At 46.6% G+C, this 26,583-nt stretch overlaps 2 protein-coding genes across 3 annotated transcripts in view; both read right to left on the reverse strand.

The window, feature by feature from the left end:
- Positions 1 to 26,583, reverse strand: part of rassf4 (Ras association domain family member 4) — a 65,566-nt gene that overhangs the window by 35,013 nt on the left and 3,970 nt on the right. The window lies entirely within an intron of this gene.
- LOC116966360 (vegetative cell wall protein gp1-like) lies at positions 22,794 to 23,525 on the reverse strand. The gene has a single exon (XM_033012541.1). The coding sequence runs from the start codon at positions 23,523 to 23,525 to the stop codon at positions 22,794 to 22,796; it is 732 nt and encodes a 243-aa protein (XP_032868432.1).

A 26,583-nucleotide genomic window follows, 5' to 3' on the forward strand; every position in this document is an offset into this window, starting at 1 on the left:
GTGTAATTGTTTTACATTCATAATTGCTTAGTACAGAAATACAAAAGCTATTTTGTTTAAAATTGAAAGAGATGGGATTTCTCCTTGATGTAACACTGGGTTTAAGTTGACCATGTTACTTGCGGGGCTGGGGCCATGCTCACACGCTCCGAGCTGCTGCTCTATGTGGCCCAACAGTCGGAAGAAGGGTCTCAACTGAAAATCACCTATCCTTCTCTCCAGGAAGCTGCCTGTCCCGCAGAGTGACTCCAGATTTTGTGTCTAATTGACTTCTGGACAGCAGCTGAGTGTGGTTGCTACATTCATACCATACCACACACACTGCCCAGGTAGAGCTGCTGCATCAATACACAAATTGTCACTGGTTGACCTTTGAGCTCCATTGATGGCCCTTGGGTTTCCCTTTCTGAAACAGTTATTCGGTACCAAATATCTCAGATACTGTGTCACCTGTGAATGAGTGGAGTGTGTTGATCTGGGGCGGTTCTTGTGTTGGAGATCTGGCCCTTTGTGAGTGAGCTCAGGGATGACAACCACCTGCTTACTCGATTGCTGACAATCTTCCTCAGGAAAAGCTGAAAAATGAACACTTTCTAATTATACATTCATGCGCATTAGTATCGTGCCTAAGCGATAGATGTACTTCTAACTGCACACATTGTGATCACAGCGATCTCACAATAGAATGATCTTCCTCGGGGGTTACTGTGCCAACGTAACGAGTGACGTCACCGCCTTGGCATTAGTTGCTGAATGCCAGTGACACATCATTGCGTCACTCAGGGTTTTCTTGTAAGACGGTTCAGAGGATATGCCTGAACAAAGATCTAGCAGATGAAATGTGTAGGAAGGAACTACAGATGCTGGTTTAAACTGAAGATAGACACAAAAAGCCCGGAGTAACTCAGCGGACAGGCAGCATCTCTGGAAAGAAGGATGGGTCCTTCATACGCTTAAAGTTATAAAAAACCAAAGATCTTATACTTTGATAAAACTGCACAGAAATATAAGCTACAAAAATTCACCGAGTGGCAGCAATATAGGGCCACTGCCTCACAGCGTCAGAGACCCTGATTCGATCCTGGCCTTGGGTGCTGTCTGTGTGGAGTTTGCACATTCTCACCGTCACAGAGTGGGCTTCATCCCATTTGCCGCTGACCTCTCATCGACCTCATTGGAGATCTTTGAACTAACTTTAATCGGACTTTATCTTGCACTAAATGTTGCATCCTCTATCCGTGCTCTGTAGACGGCTCGATTGTAATCATGTACAGCCTTTTCTTTGACTGGATAGGAATACATCTAAACTGTACTTCAGTGTATATGAGAATAGTAAACTAACCTGAACTAAACTAAAAAGACGTGTGGGTTTGTAGTACAAATTGCCCCGTGTGTAGGGAATGGATGTGGAAGTGGGATAACATAGAACTACAGGAGGAGCTACACTGAGGCATTCAGTGCTCTCTGCTGACCAGTGGCTGTCCGAAAATATGCACAAAGTTCACGTTATAGGATTAGAATTAGGCCATTCGGCCCATCGAGTCTCCTCCGCCATTCAATCCTGGCTGATCTCTGCCTCCTAATCCATTTTCCTGCCTTATCCCAATAACCATTAATACCTGTTCTAATCCAGAATTTGTCCATCTCTGCCTTAAAAATACCCACTGACAGCCTCCTAAGCCCCCTGTGGCAATGAGTTCCACATATAACTACCCTCTGACTAAAGATGTTCCTCCTCACCTCCTTTCTAAAAGAGTGGCCTCTAATTCTGAGGCTGTGACCTCTGGTCCTGGACTCTCCCACCAGTGAAAACATCCTCTCCACATCCACTCTAACTATGCCTTTCATTATTCTGTAAGTTTCAATGTAGATCGCACCTCAACCTTCTAAACACCAACGAGAATCGGCCCAGTGCGGTCAAACGCTTACCATATGCCAACCCACTCATTCTTGGAATCATTCATGTAAACCTCCTGTGTACCCTCTCCAGAGTCAGCACAACCTTCCTCAGATATGGGGCCCAAATTTGCACACAGTACTCCAAATATGGCCTGACCAGCGCCTTATAGAGCCTCAGCATTACATCCCTGCTTTTGTATTCCAGTCCTCTTGAATTCGCTTTCCTAACTACTGATTCAACTTGCAAATTAATTTTTGTATGTCCTGCACCAGCAATGTCAAGTGCCTTTGTACCTCCGATTTCTGGATTCTCTCTACATTTTAAAAATAATCTATGCATTTATTCTTATTATCAAAATACATGACTCCGCACTTTGCTACACTGAATTTCATGATAGTGATCTGATCCGAGAATTCATGTCATTCCTCCTGAGCTCAGGACACTGCCCCTCCCCCCCTCCCCCCCCCCCCCCCCCCCCCCCCCCCCTCTTTGCTCATCCCCAATCCTTTCCACTCGTCATTTTAATTTCATATATTTTGTGTTTTTGTGACTGTTGGCAGATTAATTTCCCTCCTGGGATTAATAAAGTTCTATCATTTGATATTTTGATTTTTATTTTTATTTTATTTAACCTTTATTTAACCAGGAGAAGTCTCATTGAGATTAAAAATCTCTTTTACAAGAGAGTCCTGGCCAAGACAGGCAGCAGCACAGTTCCACATTTACAGACAATAATTTATAAACAACAGAGAACATATAAATAGTCATAGTCAGAACATCATCAAACAAAGCATGTACAAACAGAAGGGATCAACATCATTAAGAAGGGATTTAAATCTGTTTATAGAAACCAGCTCCTTAAGTTTCAGTTCATTCTACAGCTGGTTCCATGCGAAGGGAGCAGCATAACTAAATGCCCTTTTCCCCAGTTCAGTACGGACTTTAGGTACAGTTAGTAAGAACAATTCCTCAGAGCGGAGCTGATAAGTTCCTGTGCTTTTTCGAATTACATACTTCTGCAGGTATGAAGGAAGAACACCGAGGATAGTCTTATAAATAAGGATATGCCAATGATGGAGTCTGCGGGTGGACAGGGCAAACCATCCAACTTGAGCATACAAAGAGCAGTGGTGCGTGAGGGTTTTAAAATTAGTAACAAATCTCAGTGCTCCGTGGTAGACCTTGTCCAAAGACTGTAGGCATTTTGAAGATGCATTCATATATAAAACATCACCATAGTCCAACACAGACATAAACGTTGCAGCAACAAGTCTTTTTTTTGGTTCAAAAGATAAACAAGATATATTACTTCAGGTGAGACTTGCTTACAATGGCAACAGCAAGCCTTTGCCCCCTACGCTATAACCCTCTCCCCTGGTGTTTGATGCAATTTCAGTGGGGTTTATTTTATACCCAGCTGCTGTTCACACAGTTACTTCCCTTACATCAGTGAGGCTGAGCTGACAGTAGCGTGCCAGCCTCCATCACAGCGCTGTGGAATCAGCTTTGTTCCTTCCTGGACAGTCACGAGGTGTTTACCCCATCATGTGCCCCTTGTTCAGCATGAGACCAGGTTTCTCACAGTTTCATCAAAATCTGTTTTTGCACTCATCTAAAGTGAAAGTGTGTAAGACCTTTCTGAATGCAGAGTCAAGCATGTGCTGACATGCCCACGGTAGCCCAGACCTGCACTAGGCTCTGGACACAGAGCAAACATATACCATCATTGTTGATTTTATACTTTTTTAGTGATTAGTTTATTACATTTTCATTTTGACCCAAGCCTGGTGACTCTGCGCAGGTCCCAGTAGATCCGCAATCACCCATTACAATCCACTCACTCTTCTAAACTTCTACTCCAACAGCAGTATTTCCTGCTCGAACTATGCTAAACATTATTCCCTTTATCTTGTATCTGTACACTATGGACGGCTTGATTGTAATCATATATAGTCTTTCCACTGACCAGATAGCATGCGACAAAAAAGCTTTTTGCTGTACCTCGGTACACGTGACAATAAACTAAACTAATTAGAAATTGACTGGGCACAAATTTTGAAGAGTTATCTCGACCTGAAACCTATCCATGTTCTCCACAGATGCTGCCTGACCCGCTGAGTTACTCCAGCACTCTGTGAAACGTCACCTATCCATGTTCTCCACAGATGCTGCCTGACCCGCTGAGTTACTCCAGCACTCTGTGAAACGTCACCTGTCCATGTTCTCCACAGATGCTGCCTGACCCACTGAGTTACTCCAGCACTCTGTGAAACGTCACCTATCCATGTTCTCCACAGATGCTGCCTGACCCGCTGAGTTATGGAGCAGCAGCATCTATGGAGCAAAGGAAATAGGCAACGTTTCGAGCCGAAACCCTTCTGGAAATAGGCAACGTTTCGGGCCGAAACCCGGAAGGGTTTCGACCCGAAACGTTGCCTATTTCCTTAGCTCCATAGAGGCTGCCTGACCCGCTGAGTTACTCCAGCACTCTGTGAAACGTCACCTATCCATGTTCTCCACAGATGCTGCCTGACCCGCTGAGTTACTCCAGCACTCTGTGAAACGTCACCTATCCATGTTCTCCACAGATGCTGCCTGACCCGCTGAGTTACTCTAGCACTCTGTGAAACGTCACCTATCCATGTTCTCCACAGATGCTGCCTGACCCACTGAGTTACTCCAGCACTCTGTGAAACGTCACCTATCCATGTTCTCCACAGATGCTGCCTGACCCACTGAGTTACTCCAGCACTCTGTGAAACGTCACCTATCCATGTTCTCCACAGATGCTGCCTGACCCGCTGAGTTACTCCAGCACTGTGAAATGTCACCTATCCATGTTCTCCACAGATGCTGCCTGACCCGCTGAGTTATGGAGCAGCAGCATCTATGGAGCGAAGGAAATAGGCAACGTTTCGAGCCGAAACCCTTCTGGAAATAGGCAACGTTTCGGGCCGAAACCCGGAAGGGTTTCGACCCGAAACGTTGCCTATTTCCTTAGCTCCATAGAGGCTGCCTGACCCGCTGAGTTACTCCAGCACTCTGTGAAACGTCACCTATCCATGTTCTCCACAGATGCTGCCTGACCCGCTGAGTTACTCCAGCACTCTGTGAAACGTCACCTATCCATGTTCTCCACAGATGCTGCCTGACCCGCTGAGTTACTCCAGCACTCTGTGAAACGTCACCTATCCATGTTCTCCACAGATGCTGCCTGACCCGCTGAGTTACTCCAGCACTCTGTGAAATGTCACCTATCCATGTTCTCCACAGATGCTGCCTGACCCGCTGAGTTACTCCAGCATTTTCTGTCTTTCTTCGGCGTATAACCAGCATCTGTAGTTCCTTCCTACACATATTCTATACTCAATGCTCCATGACTGGCAAGACAGGGTTGGACAGGGTGGTGATGAAAACATGGCCCACTTGCCTTCGTGAATAAGGGTATTGGGTTCAAAGTTGAAACATCATATTCCATTGGCAAGACCACACTTGGAGTCCTGTGCAGTCTGGTCACCCAGCTTGGCGAGTGGGAAGGGAGATTCACCAGGATGCTACCTGGGCTTGTGTTATAGAAGACATTGCATAGACTGGGACTGCTATCTTTGGTGCGTACAAGGCTGAGGATCAGTTTCAGTTTAGTTATTTGTCACGTGTACAGCGGAAATCTTTTGTTGCATGCTAACCATGCACGAGGAATAACCTTCTTCAGGTGTACAAGATCACGAGGGACATGGTAAACTTAATGCTCAGTCTTTTATCCCTTGGTAGAGGATTACAAAAGTAGAGGGCATAAGCTTCAGGAGAGAAGGGACAGAGAGGTAAGAGGAAACTCAGCCACAACTTTCACTCCGAGGAAACGAGCTGCCACAGGAAGCTATCAAGTGGGTACAATTCCAACTTTTAAAAAACATTTGGACAGATATATAGATAGGAAAGGTTTAGAGGAATATGGGCCAAACACAAGCAAATGGGAATTTCCCAATGTAGACATGGATAAGGTGGGCCAAAGACCTAGTTCCCATGCTCTAAGAGTTCAACATCTTATAGATCAGGGGTTTCCAACCCTTTGTTGTCCACTTTACCCCAGGCAACTTTAATAACTCATAACAATGCTGTTCCACTTATTTATGAACAACTAATGATGAACAGATACCGGTATACCAGAACTAAACAGTCTGTCAATGAGAAAAAATATGTACAAATCCACAATCAACATATTTACCCCCTGGGTCGGCAAAATTTACCCCAGGTTGGGAACCCTTGTTTTAGATGAAGAGCAGGGAGTAGAGAATGAGAGATAATTAATGAAAGTATGCATTATACTTATTGTAGCGGCTGACCAGGTCGCTTCCAAGTGGAGTGGCTTTGTTCTAATAAAAGTGAAATTTTCCCAGATTTCATCATCTGTGGTTTTACTGGAAAGGCATGTGACATCTGGAGCTGCTGGATGTATAAATAGAGAACACAAGCAGCCTGCAGACACAGCCAGCAACTTCTGCAGCAACAGTGTGCTCCACTCCGCTCCTCAACCCAGGACTGCAGGACAGAGCACCAGACACAACCCACTGACCAGCCTGAGCAACACTCTCTCTGTAAGCTCCTTCTCTGGTTTAATAGTTTATTCTTCTATTCTAATATTTTATTCCAATCTATTTTAACATTGTACATAATTGCTGTCTGCGTGGTAACTGAATGAAGATCTCTTGAAGAGTTGCAATTAGTTACCATCATTACTTAATTTGAAACGTGTCTGATTGTTCTCTGAATTAATTCTGGAGATCGATCTATTATCCATTGAATTTAAATGTTGCTGGAATCCAGCTCTCTAAATCTTACTAAGTCTTTAAACTCCTCTCTTGTCTCTCGTGACAGCAGCAACCCCCCCGACAAGGAAGAGAATGGACACCAGATTCCACGCTGTGACTTTGCTGGCTCTTGCCGTTGCCTGCATCTACTTCCCCACAGGTCAGTCACGGCACTTGCCTACAGCTGATTGAAAGCAGATTGAACGCTGCCCTGCAGCCGCTGTTGGTTTGTTGCAACTCCTCACGGTGATTGTGTCTGTTACAGCAAACGCCAACATAGTGCCCAGATGCCTCTGCAGAGAGGAGACTCAGCTGAGAAGGGTTACTCTCGGAAACATCGTTAATTTTGAGATTATTCCAAGCGATGCAATCTGCAACACTCAAATCATGTAAGTAAAGCTGTAACAATTTAAAGATTCCACACTGATGAAGGCACGAGTGGAATTCTATGTAATTTGTAACGGGTTAAAAGTTGCTTGTTGTGGTGGGAAATATTCACAGGAATTCATAGAGCCAGAGGGTGTGGAAACAGGCCCGTCAGAGATCACGGCATTAACATATCAATCTCTCCTCTTCTAGACTTACTGTCAAATCAGGCGGTGCGGAGGTAGAGGCATGCCTGAGTCCCAAGTCCACTCAAGGCAAAAACTTCATCAAATGCTGGAAAAGGTGAGCATTATATTCTACCCTCCGAATACAAATCATTGGGAGATTGTTGGCATTGAATCGTGAGACTGAATTCAAACAAGGCAGTTTGTATTATTGTACAATGTGGAGACAGGAGTGGGTTTAATCCCAGAATTGCACGCCACGAATTCTGAGATAACAAAAATGGGGAAAAAAGAGTAATTTCAAATTAATAGTGATATTTGCCCACAGATTGCCGTAAACTCGTGGTTACGCACCTATATAAAATATAACCTTTATGCTAAGTTATAGGGGTTTAAAGGCTTAGTAAGATTTCGAGAATATATATATATTTATATAGGGTCTCGACCCAAAATATCACATTCTTTCTCTCCAGAGATGCTGCCTGAGTTACTCCAGCATTTTGTGACTATCTTCGGTGTACACCAGCATCTGAACTTCCTTCCTATACATAACCTATATAATATTAGCTTTAATGCATGGTGAAGATTGACAGCAGTGATTAGACACACACTTCCACTGCCAGACTCTCTGTCTACAACTGCCTTGCCCAGAGCAATCCTTGGGTTCCAGCACCAGTTGGGGCCCATTAACTCCAGGTTTTGCTGCATACCAGATGTGCAATGTCACCGGCAGCAACACATCTCCACAGCCCAGCAATGCAGTTGGAGAACCAGCAGCTTGCAAACATTTGGTAACCGACCAAATGGATACACTTGTGCTGAAGTACACTGAGAGACAGAACAATTAGATCCACCACTCCCCCCACCCCCCCCCCACCCCCCCAAAACAAAACACTAATCATACATTTTAAGAAGCAAGAGACCACAGATTCTGGAATCTTGTGCAAAAGACACAATTCAGGAAGAACTCAACGGTCAGGCAGCATCTGCAGAGGGGATGGACATAACATTTCTGAGGAAGGGTCTCAACCTGAAATATCCCCTGTCCATTCCCTCACCAGAAGCTGCTTGACCCACTGAGTACTTCTAGCACTTTGTTTTTTTTTTACTAATTATGTTTCTGTAGTTAGACATAGATAAAATCAGAGAATGGTTTTGTGTTTTCTACATGTGTCTATGCAACTAATTATGCTCGAACAACCAACAATAAATGACATGGTTGTCATTAAGCATGTGTACAAAAGCTGGAATTATGAGCTGGAAAAGCAGGATTATACGGAGTAATGAGGAATTACTTTAAAGCATTTTCTAAAGGGCTCCACAAATAAAGATAATACTCCATAGATTTACCCGATGAAATATAATCCTGCTCCCAAGTCTCAAATGTTGGTCATTTTCTTGTCTAATATTTGCTTGCAAGAGAGTCATAATGACATGGGATATGTTCTGAATATGTTATTAAATAAACAGACTATAAATTAATTGAATCGAATTGAATTGAAAAGAACTGCAGATGCAGAGTAATGCACAAAAGGCCAGAGTGCTGGAGTAACTCAGCGGGTCAGGAGAACATGGATACGTGACATGAAGGGTCTCAACCCAAAACATCACCCGTTCACATTCTCCAGAGATGCTGCCTGACCCGCTGAGTTACTCCAGCACTTGGAGTCAATGAACATTAAACTGATATTAAGGTGGGGACATCTGTAGCAGATTGCTATTGCATGGACTTGGTGCAAACATCAATAAGAAATGCAATTCTTCAGATGTCACAATTTCATCAGTTTTTATTCCACTATTTCAAGTTGGTAATCCTGAAAATATCTGCTCTGTCCCAGCGTTAAACATGCACAATTTTAAATGATTAGATGAATGAGGATTGCTTGTTACCTGGTCTAAGGATGTATTATTCTGAACATGTTCACCATTTTATTTGCCACAGAAACCAACGCAATAACATCAACAACAACAAGCTATGTCTACAGCGACTAAGACAATGAAATTGAGAGCTAAAGAAATGCTTCAACAATAATGTGTCTGAAGAAGGGTCTCGACCCGAAACGTCACCTATTCCTTTTCTCAAGATGCTGCCTGACCTGCTGAGTTACTCCAGTTCTTTATCTCTCCATTCAACAATAATGCTATTTATGCCAATCAAAAGACAGGAATCCTACTTTGCATTCTGGTTTGTAATGTGGTCATGTGCTTACAAGATTACTAATATATCAGTTAATACGGAACATTGTGCGGGCAACCTTTCTTCCAGACCTCGGTCTTATTTAACTCTAGTGCCAAATATTGATGTTCAATTTAGGCGTTGTTCAATTTAAAGTGTGACAAAAAGATGAATGTAAAGGTTCAAAATATTTATTTTCGATTTGATAATTATTCACGCACCTTCCCAGCAAGTAACGGCAATGGTGGCTCAGACCGACATGAGCCATATACGTCTTAAAGTTATCTGCAGAATGTTTAAACTGGTGTCTATTGTCACAGTTGGTAAAGATCACTTTGTGACAAGAGGTTATTCCTGCAAACTTGTCTTGAAAGATTTCACAAATAATCCAAATACAACTATTTCTGTCGTGGTTTACATTGCTGAAAGTATTCATCGTAGATCGATTGAAAGCAGTTAGCGTTTACAGGAATTTGTACTACAGTGCAGTCTGAACAATGCACTTCAAGTAATATGTGACAATTCTTTAATTTATTACTGTTTTAAATTAAGCAAAGGTATTTTGTATAATGTTTCTGGATTTTTTGTAGAATGGAATTGAAACGTACTGCTACACTGTATTTAAAATATACTGTAATAAAATTTAAAAAACGCAATTTCCATGTCTCCTCCATTGTTTTATAAAGCTACTGAAGATGCTTTGCCTTGTTCCACACTGTTTAGCTTGGTCTACTTGCTCAATAAAGGTTCTCTCCTCATTCTAAACGGCTCATGCTGAGCATTCCGGTAAATCAGAGGCGATCCTTTATATCTCTGACAGCACAAGGTTCCACAGGGAAGCTGCAGACATCTTCAAAATGCTGGAAATCCCAGCAGGTCAGGCCGACCCTTGGTGAAAGAAGCAGAGCTAACGTTCCAGGTCAAAGATCTGATGAAGGTTAGATTTCTTCCACAGACAGAGTCATAGAAACAGGCCCTTCGGCCCAAATAGTCCATGGCGAACAAGGTGCCCCATAGGGTTGCCAACTGTCCCGTATTAGCCGGGATACCCCATATTTTGGGCTAAATTGGTTTGTCCCATACGTGACCGCCCTTGTCTCGCATTTGACCGCTGCTACTCGGGTCGAGGGGACTGTCGGGTCGGAGCGCCGCGTCCGGCCCCGACTCACCCGTCCCGACGTAGTGCAGCCCGTGGAGTGCAGCAGCAGCAGCAGCGGCAACACCTCGCCCATGGTTGGTCGGCAGCCCGGCCAGCTGTTGAACTTTCGCCTGCCGCAGACACCACCACCCCTCATTCTCATGGCCGATCATCGGTTCATGAGTTGGATGGGGTGCTGGACCAAAACTCCTCAGCTGGCCCGCCAGCTGGGCTTTGTGTGCAGTCCAGCACCCGGGCCAACTCATCATTCACCCAGCCACGGCCGAGTTGGTCAACGAATTGTCACCTATCCATGTTCTCCACAGATGCTGCCTGACCCGCTGAGTTACTCCAGCATTTTCTGTCTTTCTTCGGCGTATAACCAGCATCTGTAGTTCCTTCCTACACATATTCTATACTCAATGCTCCATGACTGGCAAGACAGGGTTGGACAGGGTGGTGATGAAAACATGGCCCACTTGCCTTCGTGAATAAGGGTATTGGGTTCAAAGTTGAAACATCATATTCCATTGGCAAGACCACACTTGGAGTCCTGTGCAGTCTGGTCACCCAGCTTGGCGAGTGGGAAGGGAGATTCACCAGGATGCTACCTGGGCTTGTGTTATAGAAGACATTGCATAGACTGGGACTGCTATCTTTGGTGCGTACAAGGCTGAGGATCAGTTTCAGTTTAGTTATTTGTCACGTGTACAGCGGAAATCTTTTGTTGCATGCTAACCATGCACGAGGAATAACCTTCTTCAGGTGTACAAGATCACGAGGGACATGGTAAACTTAATGCTCAGTCTTTTATCCCTTGGTAGAGGATTACAAAAGTAGAGGGCATAAGCTTCAGGAGAGAAGGGACAGAGAGGTAAGAGGAAACTCAGCCACAACTTTCACTCCGAGGAAACGAGCTGCCACAGGAAGCTATCAAGTGGGTACAATTCCAACTTTTAAAAAACATTTGGACAGATATATAGATAGGAAAGGTTTAGAGGAATATGGGCCAAACACAAGCAAATGGGAATTTCCCAATGTAGACATGGATAAGGTGGGCCAAAGACCTAGTTCCCATGCTCTAAGAGTTCAACATCTTATAGATCAGGGGTTTCCAACCCTTTGTTGTCCACTTTACCCCAGGCAACTTTAATAACTCATAACAATGCTGTTCCACTTATTTATGAACAACTAATGATGAACAGATACCGGTATACCAGAACTAAACAGTCTGTCAATGAGAAAAAATATGTACAAATCCACAATCAACATATTTACCCCCTGGGTCGGCAAAATTTACCCCAGGTTGGGAACCCTTGTTTTAGATGAAGAGCAGGGAGTAGAGAATGAGAGATAATTAATGAAAGTATGCATTATACTTATTGTAGCGGCTGACCAGGTCGCTTCCAAGTGGAGTGGCTTTGTTCTAATAAAAGTGAAATTTTCCCAGATTTCATCATCTGTGGTTTTACTGGAAAGGCATGTGACATCTGGAGCTGCTGGATGTATAAATAGAGAACACAAGCAGCCTGCAGACACAGCCAGCAACTTCTGCAGCAACAGTGTGCTCCACTCCGCTCCTCAACCCAGGACTGCAGGACAGAGCACCAGACACAACCCACTGACCAGCCTGAGCAACACTCTCTCTGTAAGCTCCTTCTCTGGTTTAATAGTTTATTCTTCTATTCTAATATTTTATTCCAATCTATTTTAACATTGTACATAATTGCTGTCTGCGTGGTAACTGAATGAAGATCTCTTGAAGAGTTGCAATTAGTTACCATCATTACTTAATTTGAAACGTGTCTGATTGTTCTCTGAATTAATTCTGGAGATCGATCTATTATCCATTGAATTTAAATGTTGCTGGAATCCAGCTCTCTAAATCTTACTAAGTCTTTAAACTCCTCTCTTGTCTCTCGTGACAGCAGCAACTCCCCCGACAAGGAAGAGAATGGACACCAGATTCCGGGCATTGACTTTGCTGGCTCTTGCCGTTGCCTGCATCTACTTCCCCACAGGTCAGTCACGGCACTTGCCTACAGCTGATTGAAAGCAGATTGAACGCTGCCCTGCAGCCGCTGTTGGTTTGTTGCAACTCCTCACGGTGATTGTGTCTGTTACAGCAAATGCCAACATAGTGCCCAGATGCCTCTGCAGAGAGGAGACTCAGCTGAGAAGGGTTACTCTCGGAAACATCGTTAACTTTGAGATTATTCCAAGCGATGCAATCTGCGACACTCAAATCATGTAAGTAAAGCTGTAACAATTTAAAGATTCCACACTGATGAAGGCACGAGTGGAATTCTATGTAATTTGTAACGGGTTAAAAGTTGCTTGTTGTGGTGGGAAATATTCACAGGAATTCATAGAGCCAGAGGGTGTGGAAACAGGCCCGTCAGAGACAACGGCATTAACATATCAATCTCTCCTCTTCTAGACTTACTGTCAAATCAGGCGGTGCGGAGGTAGAGGCATGCCTGAGTCCCAAGTCCACTCAAGGCAAAAACTTCATCAAATGCTGGAAAAGGTGAGCATTATATTCTACCCTCCGAATACAAATCATTGGGAGATTGTTGGCATCGAATCGTGAGACTGAATTTAAACAAGGCAGTTTGTATTATTGTACAATGTGGAGACAGGAGTGGGTTTAATCCCAGAATTGCACGCCACGATTGCCGTAAACTCGTGGTTACGCACCTATATAAAATATAACCTTTATGCTAAGTTATAGGGGTTTAAAGGCTTAGTAAGATTTCGAGAATATATATATATTTATATAGGGTCTCGACCCAAAATATCACATTCTTTCTCTCCAGAGATGCTGCCTGAGTTACTCCAGCATTTTGTGACTATCTTCGGTGTACACCAGCATCTGAACTTCCTTCCTATACATAACCTATATAATATTAGCTTTAATGCATGGTGAAGATTGACAGCAGTGATTAGACACACACTTCCACTGCCAGACTCTCTGTCTACAACTGCCTTGCCCAGAGCAATCCTTGGGTTCCAGCACCAGTTGGGGCCCATTAGCTCCAGGTTTTGCTGCATACCAGATGTGCAATGTCACTGGCAGCAACACATCTCCACAGCCCAGCAATGCAGTTGGAGAACAAGCAGCTTGCAAACATTTGGTAACCGACCAAATGGATACACTTGTGCTGAAGTACAATGAGAGACAGAACAATTAGATCCACCACTCCCCCCACCCCCCCCCCACCCCCCCAAAACAAAACACTAATCATACATTTTAAGAAGCAAGAGACCACAGATTCTGGAATCTTGTGCAAAAGACACAATTCAGGAAGAACTCAACGGTCAGGCAGCATCTGCAGAGGGGATGGACATAACATTTCTGAGGAAGGGTCTCAACCTGAAATATCCCCTGTCCATTCCCTCACCAGAAGCTGCTTGACCCACTGAGTACTTCTAGCACTTTGTTTTTTTTTTACTAATTATGTTTCTGTAGTTAGACATAGATAAAATCAGAGAATGGTTTTGTGTTTTCTACATGTGTCTATGCAACTAATTATGCTTGAACAACCAACAATAAATGACATGGTTGTCATTAAGCATGTGTACAAGAGCTGGAATTATGAGCTGGAAAAGCAGGATTATACGGAGTAATGAGGAATTACTTTAAAGCATTTTCTAAAGGGCTCCACAAATAAAGATAATACTCCATATATTTACCCGATGAAATATAATCCTGCTCCCAAGTCTCAAATGTTGGTAATTTTCTTGTCTAATATTTGCTTGCAAGAGAGTCATAATGACATGGGATATGTTCTGAATATGTTATTAAATAAACAGACTATAAATTAATTGAATCGAATTGAATTGAAAAGAACTGCAGATGCAGAGTAATGCACAAAAGGCCAGAGTGCTGGAGTAACTCAGCGGGTCAGGAGAACATGGATACGTGACATGAAGGGTCTCAACCTAAAACATCACCCGTTCACATTCTCCAGAGATGCTGCCTGACCCGCTGAGTTACTCCAGCACTTGGAGTCAATGAACATTAAACTGATATTAAGGTGGGGACATCTGTAGCAGATTGCTATTGCATGGACTTGGTGCAAACATCAATAAGAAATGCAATTCTTCAGATGTCACAATTTCATCAGTTTTTATTCCACTATTTCAAGTTGGTAATCCTGAAAATATCTGCTCTGTCCCAGCGTTAAACATGCACAATTTTAAATGATTAGATGAATGAGGATTGCTTGTTACCTGGTCTAAGGATGTATTATTCTGAACATGTTCACCATTTTATTTGCCACAGAAACCAACGCAATAACATCAACAACAACAAGCTATGTCTACAGCGACTAAGACAATGAAATTGAGAGCTAAAGAAATGCTTCAACAATAATGTGTCTGAAGAAGGGTCTCGACCCGAAACGTCACCTATTCCTTTTCTCAAGATGCTGCCTGACCTGCTGAGTTACTCCAGTTCTTTATCTCTCCATTCAACAATAATGCTATTTATGCCAATCAAAAGACAGGAATCCTACTTTGCATTCTGGTTTGTAATGTGGTCATGTGCTTACAAGATTACTAATATATCAGTTAATACGGAACATTGTGCGGGCAACCTTTCTTCCAGACCTCGGTCTTATTTAACTCTAGTGCCAAATATTGATGTTCAATTTAGGCGTTGTTCAATTTAAAGTGTGACAAAAAGATGAATGTAAAGGTTCAAAATATTTATTTTCGATTTGATAATTATTCACGCACCTTCCCAGCAAGTAACGGCAATGGTGGCTCAGACCGACATGAGCCATATACGTCTTAAAGTTATCTGCAGAATGTTTAAACTGGTGTCTATTGTCACAGTTGGTAAAGATCACTTTGTGACAAGAGGTTATTCCTGCAAACTTGTCTTGAAAGATTTCACAAATAATCCAAATACAACTATTTCTGTCGTGGTTTACATTGCTGAAAGTATTCATCGTAGATCGATTGAAAGCAGTTAGCGTTTACAGGAATTTGTACTACAGTGCAGTCTGAACAATGCACTTCAAGTAATATGTGACAATTCTTTAATTTATTACTGTTTTAAATTAAGCAAAGGTATTTTGTATAATGTTTCTGGATTTTTTGTAGAATGGAATTGAAACGTACTGCTACACTGTATTTAAAATATACTGTAATAAAATTTAAAAAACGCAATTTCCATGTCTCCTCCATTGTTTTATAAAGCTACTGAAGATGCTTTGCCTTGTTCCACACTGTTTAGCTTGGTCTACTTGCTCAATAAAGGTTCTCTCCTCATTCTAAACGGCTCATGCTGAGCATTCCGGTAAATCAGAGGCGATCCTTTATATCTCTGACAGCACAAGGTTCCACAGGGAAGCTGCAGACATCTTCAAAATGCTGGAAATCCCAGCAGGTCAGGCCGACCCTTGGTGAAAGAAGCAGAGCTAACGTTCCAGGTCAAAGATCTGATGAAGGTTAGATTTCTTCCACAGACAGAGTCATAGAAACAGGCCCTTCGGCCCAAATAGTCCATGGCGAACAAGGTGCCCCATAGGGTTGCCAACTGTCCCGTATTAGCCGGGATACCCCATATTTTGGGCTAAATTGGTTTGTCCCATACGTGACCGCCCTTGTCTCGCATTTGACCGCTGCTACTCGGGTCGAGGGGACTGTCGGGTCGGAGCGCCGCGTCCGGCCCCGACTCACCCGTCCCGACGTAGTGCAGCCCGTGGAGTGCAGCAGCAGCAGCAGCGGCAACACCTCGCCCATGGTTGGTCGGCAGCCCGGCCAGCTGTTGAACTTTCGCCTGCCGCAGACACCACCACCCCTCATTCTCATGGCCGATCATCGGTTCATGAGTTGGATGGGGTGCTGGACCAAAACTCCTCAGCTGGCCCGCCAGCTGGGCTTTGTGTGCAGTCCAGCACCCGGGCCAACTCATCATTCACCCAGCCACGGCCGAGTTGGTCAACGAATTGCTGTCGGGAATTTTCATCCTTTGTCCCTTATTTAGGAGTGAGAAAGTTGGCAACTCTCGTGCCCTCTCTCAACTAGTTCCACCTGACTGCATTTGACCCATATCCCTCAAAATGTCCTATCCATTTACCTGCCCAAATATCTTTTAAATGTTGTTATAGTACCTTCCTCAACTACCCCCTCAGGGTTAAACACTCACCACCCTCTGTGAAAAAGCTGCCCCCATAAGATCTATAAGATCATCCCTCATCCTCCTGCGCTCCAAGGAACCAAGACCTGGCCTGCTCAACCTCTCACTATAGCTCAGGCTCTTGAGTCCAGGCAACATCCTCGTAAATCTGCTCTGCACCCTTTCCAGCTTAACGACATCTTCCTTATAATAGTGTGGCCAAAACTGAAGCTGATACTGCAAACGTGACCTCACTAATGTCGTACATAATGTGACATTTTTCAAGCTTGTGGCATTGGTGTTGGGGGCCGAACTGCCTTATTGACTAAAACCACAAACCTCAGCACTTTCCAAGATGCACACATGTAGAGCCTGTCCCATTGGCATGTGACAACCTACACAGCATGTCAGCCAAGCCTTGCAGGCAATGAGTGTACTAAACAGGCCAGGACACTGGGCTCGATGCCTCCTGACACCAACTCACCCACTCTCTCTTCCTCTCTCATCATCTGACCAGCCACCAGTCCACATGCACTGATCACAAGTTGCTCAACCAGTGCAACCACAACTCATCATTAACTGGTTGCAAAACCAGGACAAGAAAACATTTCCCATTACATAACGACAAACTCACCAGTTCAGGTTTACCATCGGTTCCTGCACCCACACAACTTACTGAACAATGCATTGGTAGCTCTTAGTTCTCAGCTTCTCCTCACCACCAGATAGGTCCTCACCTGCTGAGAGACGGGCGTGAACGAGGCTGTGCCACTGAAGGATGGGATGCCCACTGGTCAGTGTTTGGTGTTGCGTGCCCAGTGGTCTGTGTTCATGTTGTATGACTCTATGACACACCACACACATGTGCACACACGCACATGCAAAGTCAATACACACACACATATATGCACGCGCGCACACACATATGCACACACAAGGTCATGGCCATTTCCAACCCAAACTTTAACGTTAGGCCTCTCCCTCGTCACTAGCTTTGCTCAATGGTGGATCTCTCCACTGTGGGGGGGGGGGGGGGGGGGGGGGTAGTTTCTTAGTCTGTAACACCTGTCCGAATGCATTGATGGGTCTGAAGAAAGGCACGATCTGAAACGTCACCTATCCATGTTCTCCACAGATGCTGCCTGACCCGCTGAGTTACTCCAGCACTCTGTGCTTGTGCTGATAGAATCTGCAGACTGGTGCCCGAGGGCTCCTCTTGTTTTCGTGCAGTGATGGTGATGAATCATGGGATGTTGGCTGCCACATGGCACAGGTGACACTGACTCTCAAGGACACAATGCTATGGAAGGGAAATAGCAGGAGCAGGCCATCAGCTCATTGCTCTTGCTCCACCATTCCATGAGGCTACACCCCCCCCCCCACCCCCCCACCCCCACCCCCACCCTGAAACATGCCCTTCGGCCCAACTTGCCCATGCCGGACAAAATACCACATCTACCCTAGTCCCACCTACCTGTGTTTGGCCCATATCCTTCTAAACTTGTCCAATCCATGTACCTATCCAAATGTCTTTCAAATGTTGTTATAGTCCCTGCCTCAATTACCTCATCTGACAGCTCGTTCCATAAACCCACCACCCTCTGTGTAAAATCAATCAGTCGTAACAAGGGTCCAGACCCAAAACATTTGTCAGGCTATTCCGTTCACAGAAGCTGCCTGACCTGCTGAGCTCCTTCAGCACTTTGTTTTAAGTGATTGCAAGATACAGCATGGAAACAGGCCCTTCAGCCCATGCTAGTCCCATGTTATCCCACTTTCTCATCCACTCCGTAAACACTAGAGGCAATTTTACAGACCAACCAACCTCCAAACCCGCACGTCTTTACGATGCGAGGAGAAACCGGAGCATTAAGAGGAAATCCACCCGGACACAGGGAGAACGTGCAAACTCCGCACAGACAGCACCCGAGGTCAGGGTTGAACCCTGGTCTCTGGAGCTGTGAGGAAGTGGCTCTACCCGCTGCGCCACCGTGCCATTCTGTCACTGACTCTAATTCTGTTTAACGATCTCATCCCACACCTTAATGGAAATCTTCCAAATGCCCCAAACCATCACCTCAATTGATTCACTTTTATCTCTTCCACTCTAAAAAACCTCAACATTTTTATCAAACCGAATTTCCCTTCAGTGACTGCATACATGTGGTCCATTGGCCAGTCAGATTTGCTGGTGGGACAGGACTTCATGAGAAAATGATAACGAGGAATTCTGTGGAATTCATTGCCACAGACGGCTGTGGTGGACAAGTCAATGGATATTTTTAAGGCAGAGATACTCATCCTCACTTTATTAGCCAAATATGTTTCGCAACATACGAGGAATTTGAGATTCATTCTTGATTAGTACGGGTGTCAGGGTGATGGGGAGAAGGCAGGAGAATGGGGTTAGGAGGGAGAGATAGGTCATCCATGATTGAATGGCGGAGTAGAATGGCCTAATTCTGCTCCTATCCCTTATGAATTTATGAGCTTTAAAAACCGTTTGAAGACTAAAGATGTCGGGAATTAGCTTCAGATCTTTGAGAAGTTTTAAAGTATTAATGTTGTTTTGTTATGTTAGTCATTTCTTAGTCATTGCCTGTGGCACAATCAGGAACGACTTTCCCACGACCACTGTCCTCTGCGATCGTGCCGGGACTTGCTAGCTTCCACCTCGTGGTTTCCCCTCACACTGTGCACTCTTCTCTTGAATGATTTCATCTCATTGTTCTGTTGCAAAAACAACTCCCCCCCTCCTTCTCCCCCCCCCCCAGACAAATATCCCATGCCACGGATTTACCAACCAGGGCGGGGGTCAACAACAGCACGAAGCTGGCCAGAGAAGTGAAACAAAGCTGCATTGGGGGGGGGTGTTAGCTGCGAATCTTGCATGTCCGTCCATCTGCCTGATGATCTGCGCGCAGTGGCCCACATGTGACCCAGAGTCCTGGACTAGCCATCCAAGGAGAAGAGAGTTCAAGTCCCACCAGAGCCGCAGTGGAATTTATATCCTGTTACTAATCGAGAATGTTTTGAGTGCGGGAGAACCATCTAATCTTGGTCATGATGACCACAATACTATTGATGTGGGAAAGAACTGCAGATGAATGAATGAATTAATACGTTTATTGGCCAAGTATATTCACATACAAGGAATTTGCCTTGATGCTCCGCCCGCAAGTGACAACATGACACACAGTGACAATTAAAAATGACACAAAAAAACATTAAACATCAATAATAAAACATTATCGATTAAACATGTGAATTCAAAAAAATAAAATAAAAGCATGCTGGTTTAAACTCGAGAAACACAAAACGCTGGAGTAACTCAGCGGGACAGGCAACATCTCTGGAGAGAAGCAATGGGTGATAAGGCAGGCAGCTGTGGATCTGTGAATAGTGTTTGCAACATATTATTGTTAAACTCTGTGCAAGATGGAATCAGCAGCTGGCTGATCAGGGCTGTTGAAGGGGAACAGTAAAGGTTTTTGAGTTGTACCTCAGTGTTGGCACGGGCAACAGGAGCGGGAGGAGATGGAGTAACTCTGCCTGGATAGGGTGGATGTGGAGAGGATGTTTCCACTAGTGGGAGAGTCTAGGACCAGAGGTCACAGCACAGAATTAAAGGATGTTCCTTTAGGAAAGAGATAAGAATGAATTTCTTTAGTCAGAGGGTAGTGAATCTGTGGAATTCATTGCCACAAAAGGCTGGGGAGGCCATCAATGGATATTTTTAAAGTACAAAATCTAGAGATAAATTTGTGTTTAAGAAGGAACTGCAGATGCTGGAAAAATCAAAGGTAGACAAAAAGCTGGAGAAACTCAGCGGGTCAGGCAGCATCTATGGAGCGAAGGAATGGGTGACGTTTTGGGTCGAGACCCTTCTTCAGACTGATGTTGGCATGATATCTGCGACTACACCAATGCATAATTCTTGATTAGTGCGGGTGTCAGGTGTTAGGGGGAGAAGGCAGGTGAATGGGGTTAGGGAGAGATTGATCTGCCACGAGTACTCCAGCATTTTGTGTCTATCTTTGGTGTGAACCTGCAGTTCATTCCTGCAGAGGTCTGGGAGGAGGCAGGATTACATCTTCATCTCCGTGGGAAAATCACAAACTGATAGAGAAACTGGCAAGTGCAGTTGGTGGCTTACAAAGGAAGACACAGAGCGCTGGAGTAGCTCAGCAGGGTGGGACTGCGTTACTTGGCTAGTAATGATAACAAGCTTTGCTTACTGCCATCAGGGATATGACAAGTCGCAGATCAAGTCTAAACACATTTAAATATTTTGTCGACACAAGGAACTGCAGATTTCATCTTTCTGAATCATATATACGCTCCTGTGTTCTTTTTACCCAAATTTAGGATGGGTGTCTGAAGGGTCTCGACCTGAAATGTCACCCATTCCTTCTCTCCAGAGATGCTGCCGGTCCCGCTGAGTAATTCCAGCATTTTGTGTCTATCTTCGGTGTAAACTAGCATCTGCAGTTCCTTCCTACACATTAGGACTCCTTGGTCATCCGTGGTCCCCCGACACGGCCAACCTAATCCTTCTTCCTTGTTGGACATGTCGTCCTCCAGTTGGATAGAGCTGATCCCTAGATTGTGGGTATAAACTGTATTCAGCTGCAGACAGAACAGATACAGGACTCTCCCCAAGTGTAACTACTAAACTGATGGAAGATCAGGCGGGAGGCTGACCAACACTGCCACACTGTGGACTGAAAGAATACTACAGCTTCTGAAAAATCTGAAACTTCAGATGTTAGATACACAAGGAACTGACAACTAACCCTAACCCCTAATGCAAGGAGCTGGTACGTTGGCCAAGGCCATGGGTCAAGAAGGTTCCCACCAGTGAACCTGTGTAAAACTCAATGTGCTGGAGGAACTCAGCGGGCGAGGCAGCATCTGTCGATACTCCTTCTTCAGTCTGAAGGGTCCCAACCTGAAACGTCACCTATCCATGTTCTCCCGAGATGCTGCCTGACCCGCTGAGTTACTCCAGCATTTTGTGTCCAACTGTGGAGGCAATGGACAGGTGACATTTGTGTCCAGGCCCTTCTTGTGACTGCTCCACCATTTAGAATTTCTGCTTCGGATTACAGCATCTTCAGCCAAGAGCCGGCCTGAGAGATGAAGTGTGGCCCATTGACTTCCCCTGAGCTGCCATGGGTCAACCAGTGTGCAATGCTGAGGGGAGAAGAGGACAAGGTAACGACAGAACAAGGGTTAAAATGCCGGAGGATTGAAGCATGGTGTTTGGCCAATTTATTCCCAGTGTGCGGGGGGGGGGGGCAGGTTTGCTGGGGACCAGGTGCGCAGGGGACCAGGTGCGCGGGGGACCAGGTGTCAGGGGGACCCAGGTGTGCGGGGGACCCAGGTGTGAGGGCGGCCCAGGTGTGAGGGGGAGCCAGGTGTGCGGGGGACCCTGGTGTGAGGGGGACACAGGTGCGCGTGGGACCAGGTGTGCGGGGGACCCAGGTGTGAGGGGGACCCAGGTGTGAGGGGGACCCAGGTGTGAGGGGACCCAGGTGTGAGGGGACCCAGGTGTGAGGGGGGCCCAGGTGTGAGGGGGACCCAGGTGTGAGGGGGACCCAGGTGTGCGGGGGACCCTGGTGTGAGGGGGGCCCAGGTGTGAGGGGGGCCAGGTGTGAGGGGGGCCCAGGTGTGAGGGGGGCCAGGTGTGAGGGGGGCACAGGTGCGCGGGGGACCCAGGTGTGAGGGGGACCCAGGTGCGCGGGGGGTCAGGTGTGAGGGGGGCCAGGTGTGAGGGGGACCCAGGTGTGAGGGGGACCAGGTGTGAGGGGGGCCCAGGTGTGAGGGGGGCCAGGTGTGAGGGGACCCAGGTGTGAGGGGGACCCAGGTGTGAGGGGGACCCAGGTGTGCGGGGGGCCCAGGTGTGAGGGGGACCCAGGTGTGAGGGGGACCCAGGTGTGCGGGGGACCAGGTGTGCGGGGGACCCAGGTGTGAGGGGGACCCAGGTGTGCGGGGGACCCAGGTGCGCATGGGACCAGGTGTGAGGGGGACCCAGGTGTGATGGGGACCCAGGTGCGCGGGGGACCAGGTGTGCGGGGGACCCAGGTGTCAGGGGGACCCAGGTGTGCGGGGGACCCAGGTGTGAGGGCGGCCCAGGTGTGAGGGGGAGCCAGGTGTGCGGGGGACCCTGGTGTGAGGGGGACACAGGTGCGCGTGGGACCAGGTGTGCGGGGGACCCAGGTGTGAGGGGGACCCAGGTGTGAGGGGGACCCAGGTGTGAGGGGGACCCAGGTGTGCGGGGGACCCTGGTGTGAGGGGGGCCAGGTGTGAGGGGGGCCCAGGTGTGAGGGGGGCCAGGTGTGAGGGGGGCCAGGTGTGAGGGGGGCACAGGTGCGCGGGGGACCCAGGTGTGAGGGGGACCCAGGTGCGCGGGGGGTCAGGTGTGAGGGGGGCCCAGGTGTGAGGGGGGCCCAGGTGTGAGGGGGGCCAGGTGTGAGGGGACCCAGGTGTGAGGGGGACCCAGGTGTGAGGGGGACCCAGGTGTGAGGGGGACCCAGGTGTGAGGGGGACCCAGGTGTGAGGGGGACCCAGGTGTGCGGGGGACCCAGGTGTGCGGGGGACCAGGTGTGCGGGGGACCCAGGTGTGAGGGGGACCCAGGTGTGCGGGGGACCAGGTGTGCGGGGGACCCAGGTGTGAGGGGGACCCAGGTGTGCGGGGGACCCAGGTGCGCATGGGACCAGGTGTGAGGGGGACCCAGGTGTGAGGGGGACCCAGGTGTGAGGGGGACCCAGGTGCGCGTGGGACCAGGTGTGCGGGGGACCAGGTGTGCGGGAGACCATGGCACAAACACCAAAAATACTCTCCTGCAGGCAGCCACCTAAATCACTGCCTCAAGCATATTGACCGGTTGCATCACGGACTGGTTTGGCAACTTGAACATCCAGGAACGATGAAGACTGCAAAAAGTGGTGAGCACTGCCCGCTCCATCATGGTTTCTGACCGCCCCACCATCGAAGGGATTTACAGGAGTCACTGCCTCAATAGGGCAGCCAGCATCATCAGACCCACACCACCCCAGCCACGCTCTCATTTTACTCCTGCCATCGGGAAGAGGATATAGGATCCAGAAAACTGTAACGTCCAGGTTCAGGAACAGTTTCTTCCCGACATCCATCAGGCTATTAAACACTACAACCTCCAAATAAGCTCTGAACTACAATAGACTACGTGTTTGTCTGTGTATACATGTGTGTGTACACACATACACATATATATTCTTACTTACGGCTGCACAACAGAATATGTAAACATCGTACACTCACACACGTCTATATATAGACATTTTTTCTCATTTATCTTATTGTTTACAGTGTACTATGTTTACATATTGTGTCGTGCTGCTGCAAGTAAGAATGTCATTGTTCTATCTGGGTGATATGACAATAAAACACCAGGTCACAAGCACCAGAAGCATTGCATTGCAGGATGCGTCTAATAACAATGCCTCGTTTGCACGTTCTCCCTGTGACCACGTGGGCTTCTCCCACATCCCATAGACGTGCGGGTTTGTAAGTTAATTTGCTTCTGTTAAATATCCCTAGAATTTAGCGGGTGAATACCAAAGTGGGATAACATTGAATTAGTGTAAAGGGGTGATGGATGGTCAGCGCGGACTCAGTGGGCCGAGGGGCCTGTTTCCATGCTGTATTTCTAAACTAAACTCAGTGCAAGTCCATTGCCGTTTCACCTGGAGCTGGAAGGTGGGATTGGAAGAGGTGAAAGGACACGTGATGCTTGTCCGAGACTGACCTTCACCTCTCTGTAGATAAGTGGCTCATGTTATGAGTCATGCGTTTGGTAGTTACGCCCACTAGCTCGTTAGTATGAGTCACGCCCACTAGCTCATTAGCGTCTACTGCATTCCGTTAGACTCACCGTTGCTTGTATTGCTTGTTCCTAATAAACTCTATATAACCTGACATGGTGCAAGGCCACTGTTATTATACGGACCACAAATCGACACTCTCCCCTTCCCCAGTTCTGTCAATGGGTTGCAGGGAAACTGCTGACTGTTTCTCTCTCTGCAGACGCTGCCCGACCCGCTGAACCTTCTCCACATTATGTGTATAATGATTTCCTGCATTGGCAATGTTGCCGCCAATCTTCATCACCTCGCAGTGCAACCTGCAGCCTACTGGCCAGGTGTTTCTGCTCTCTTACAGACTTAGGAATAATCCAACCAGCGCCAATGCTTGATGTCAAGGAAAACGTGTCAGCGAAGGTGAATGTGGTGCGGATGTACACAGACTGCTGAAGAGACACGGCCAGTTTCATCAAAACCTCCCTACTTTCACCATCCCCTGTAATGAAGCCAACATCAATCCAAGCTTCAGCTTCATCTACTTCCCCCACGACACTCCTTGTATTGAAATACACACTATTATGGTCATTGCTTTATTGTGATTTTGATGATTACATATTATCTGTATGTTATAGTGTTTACAGGGGCTATGCTGCAGCAAGGAAGACTAGCATTCTAGACTCTCATCTTTTACATTGTTGGTTTGGTCTCCACACACTCTTCCTGCGAGCACTCTGCAATCCCACAACAACAGTGCCCCTTTGTTCCACTCACCCCTTCCCATTGGAACGTCTACAGCCCTTGGGAATAACCCCAGTGTCAGGAGATATCTCGACAAGGCATTCAAAATAAAATATCACAGTTTACAATGAAAGGCAGGCGGCTTCAAATATTAAGCTTGAAATAATCCATTATATGTAGACACAAAATGCTGGACCACAAAGTCTGAAGAAGGGTCTTGACCCGAAATGTCACCTATTCCTTTTCTCCAGAGATGCTGCCTGACCAGCTGAGTTCATCCAGCATTTTGTGTCTATCTTTGGTGTAAACCGGCATCTGCAGTTCTTTCTTACATGTAGAGTTGGGGCTCAGATGTGACCATGTGGGTTTTCTCTGGGTGCTCTGGTTTCCTCCCACACTCCAAAGACGTGCAAGTTTCCAGGTTAATTGGATCGTGTAAACTGCCTCCAGTGTGTAGAATGGGAAAAGTGGGATAAGGTGGAACTAGTGTGAAGGGATTAGATTAGATTAGATTAGTTTATTGTCATTATTTATTGTATAAATTTCGTTTCCCTGCAGTCATACATATAATTAAAAAATGACAAAACCACACAATCAACACAAATTTAACATCCACCACAGTGAGTTCACCAAACACCTCCTCACTGTGGTGGAAGGCAAAATCTTAAAGTCTCTGTCTCTTCCCTCTTTGTTCTCCCTCTGCGCCGAGGCGACGGTTCAAACTCCGCGGGTGGTCACTTCCGCCGCCACAGCTCCGGGGCCGAGTCGGGTCTCCGCTGCCGCTACCTCCGCCACAGCTTCGGGGCTGAGTCGGGTCTCCGCCGCCACAGCTCCGGGGCCGAGTCGGGTCTCTGCTGCTGCTACCTCCGCCACAGCTTCGGGGCCGAGTCGGGTCTCCGCTGCTACAGCTCCGGGGCCGAGTCGGGTCTCCGCTGCCGTTGCCGCCACAGCACCGAGGCCGCCAGCTCCGCCATTAGGCCTCGGCGCAGACGGAGACGGGGACGGGTAATACGACATAAAAAAAAGTCGCATCCCCCGAAGGAAGAGACCAAAGCATGTTTCTCCCACCCACCCCACCCACACACATACACAACTTAATAAAACAAAATTAACTAAAACATGACAAGGAACAAAAAGAAAGAAAAAAACACAGACGGACTGCAGGTGGGCCGCAGCTGTTAAGCCAGCACCACCATCTTGCCATCGCTTGTTGCTGTGAAATGTGTAGGCCAAAGGGTCCACTCTAAACGCAACTAGTAGAGGCCACATTATGGGTCGGGACCCTTGAGACTGA

The sequence above is a fragment of the Amblyraja radiata genome, chromosome 37, assembly GCF_010909765.2.
Source record: "Amblyraja radiata isolate CabotCenter1 chromosome 37, sAmbRad1.1.pri, whole genome shotgun sequence".
NCBI lineage: Eukaryota > Metazoa > Chordata > Chondrichthyes > Rajiformes > Rajidae > Amblyraja > Amblyraja radiata.

Bases quoted from the DNA above. Each gene is read 5' to 3' on its own strand.
- LOC116966360 (XM_033012541.1), bottom strand. From the start codon at position 23,525: ATGGTCTCCCGCACACCTGGTCCCCCGCACACCTGGTCCCACGCGCAC.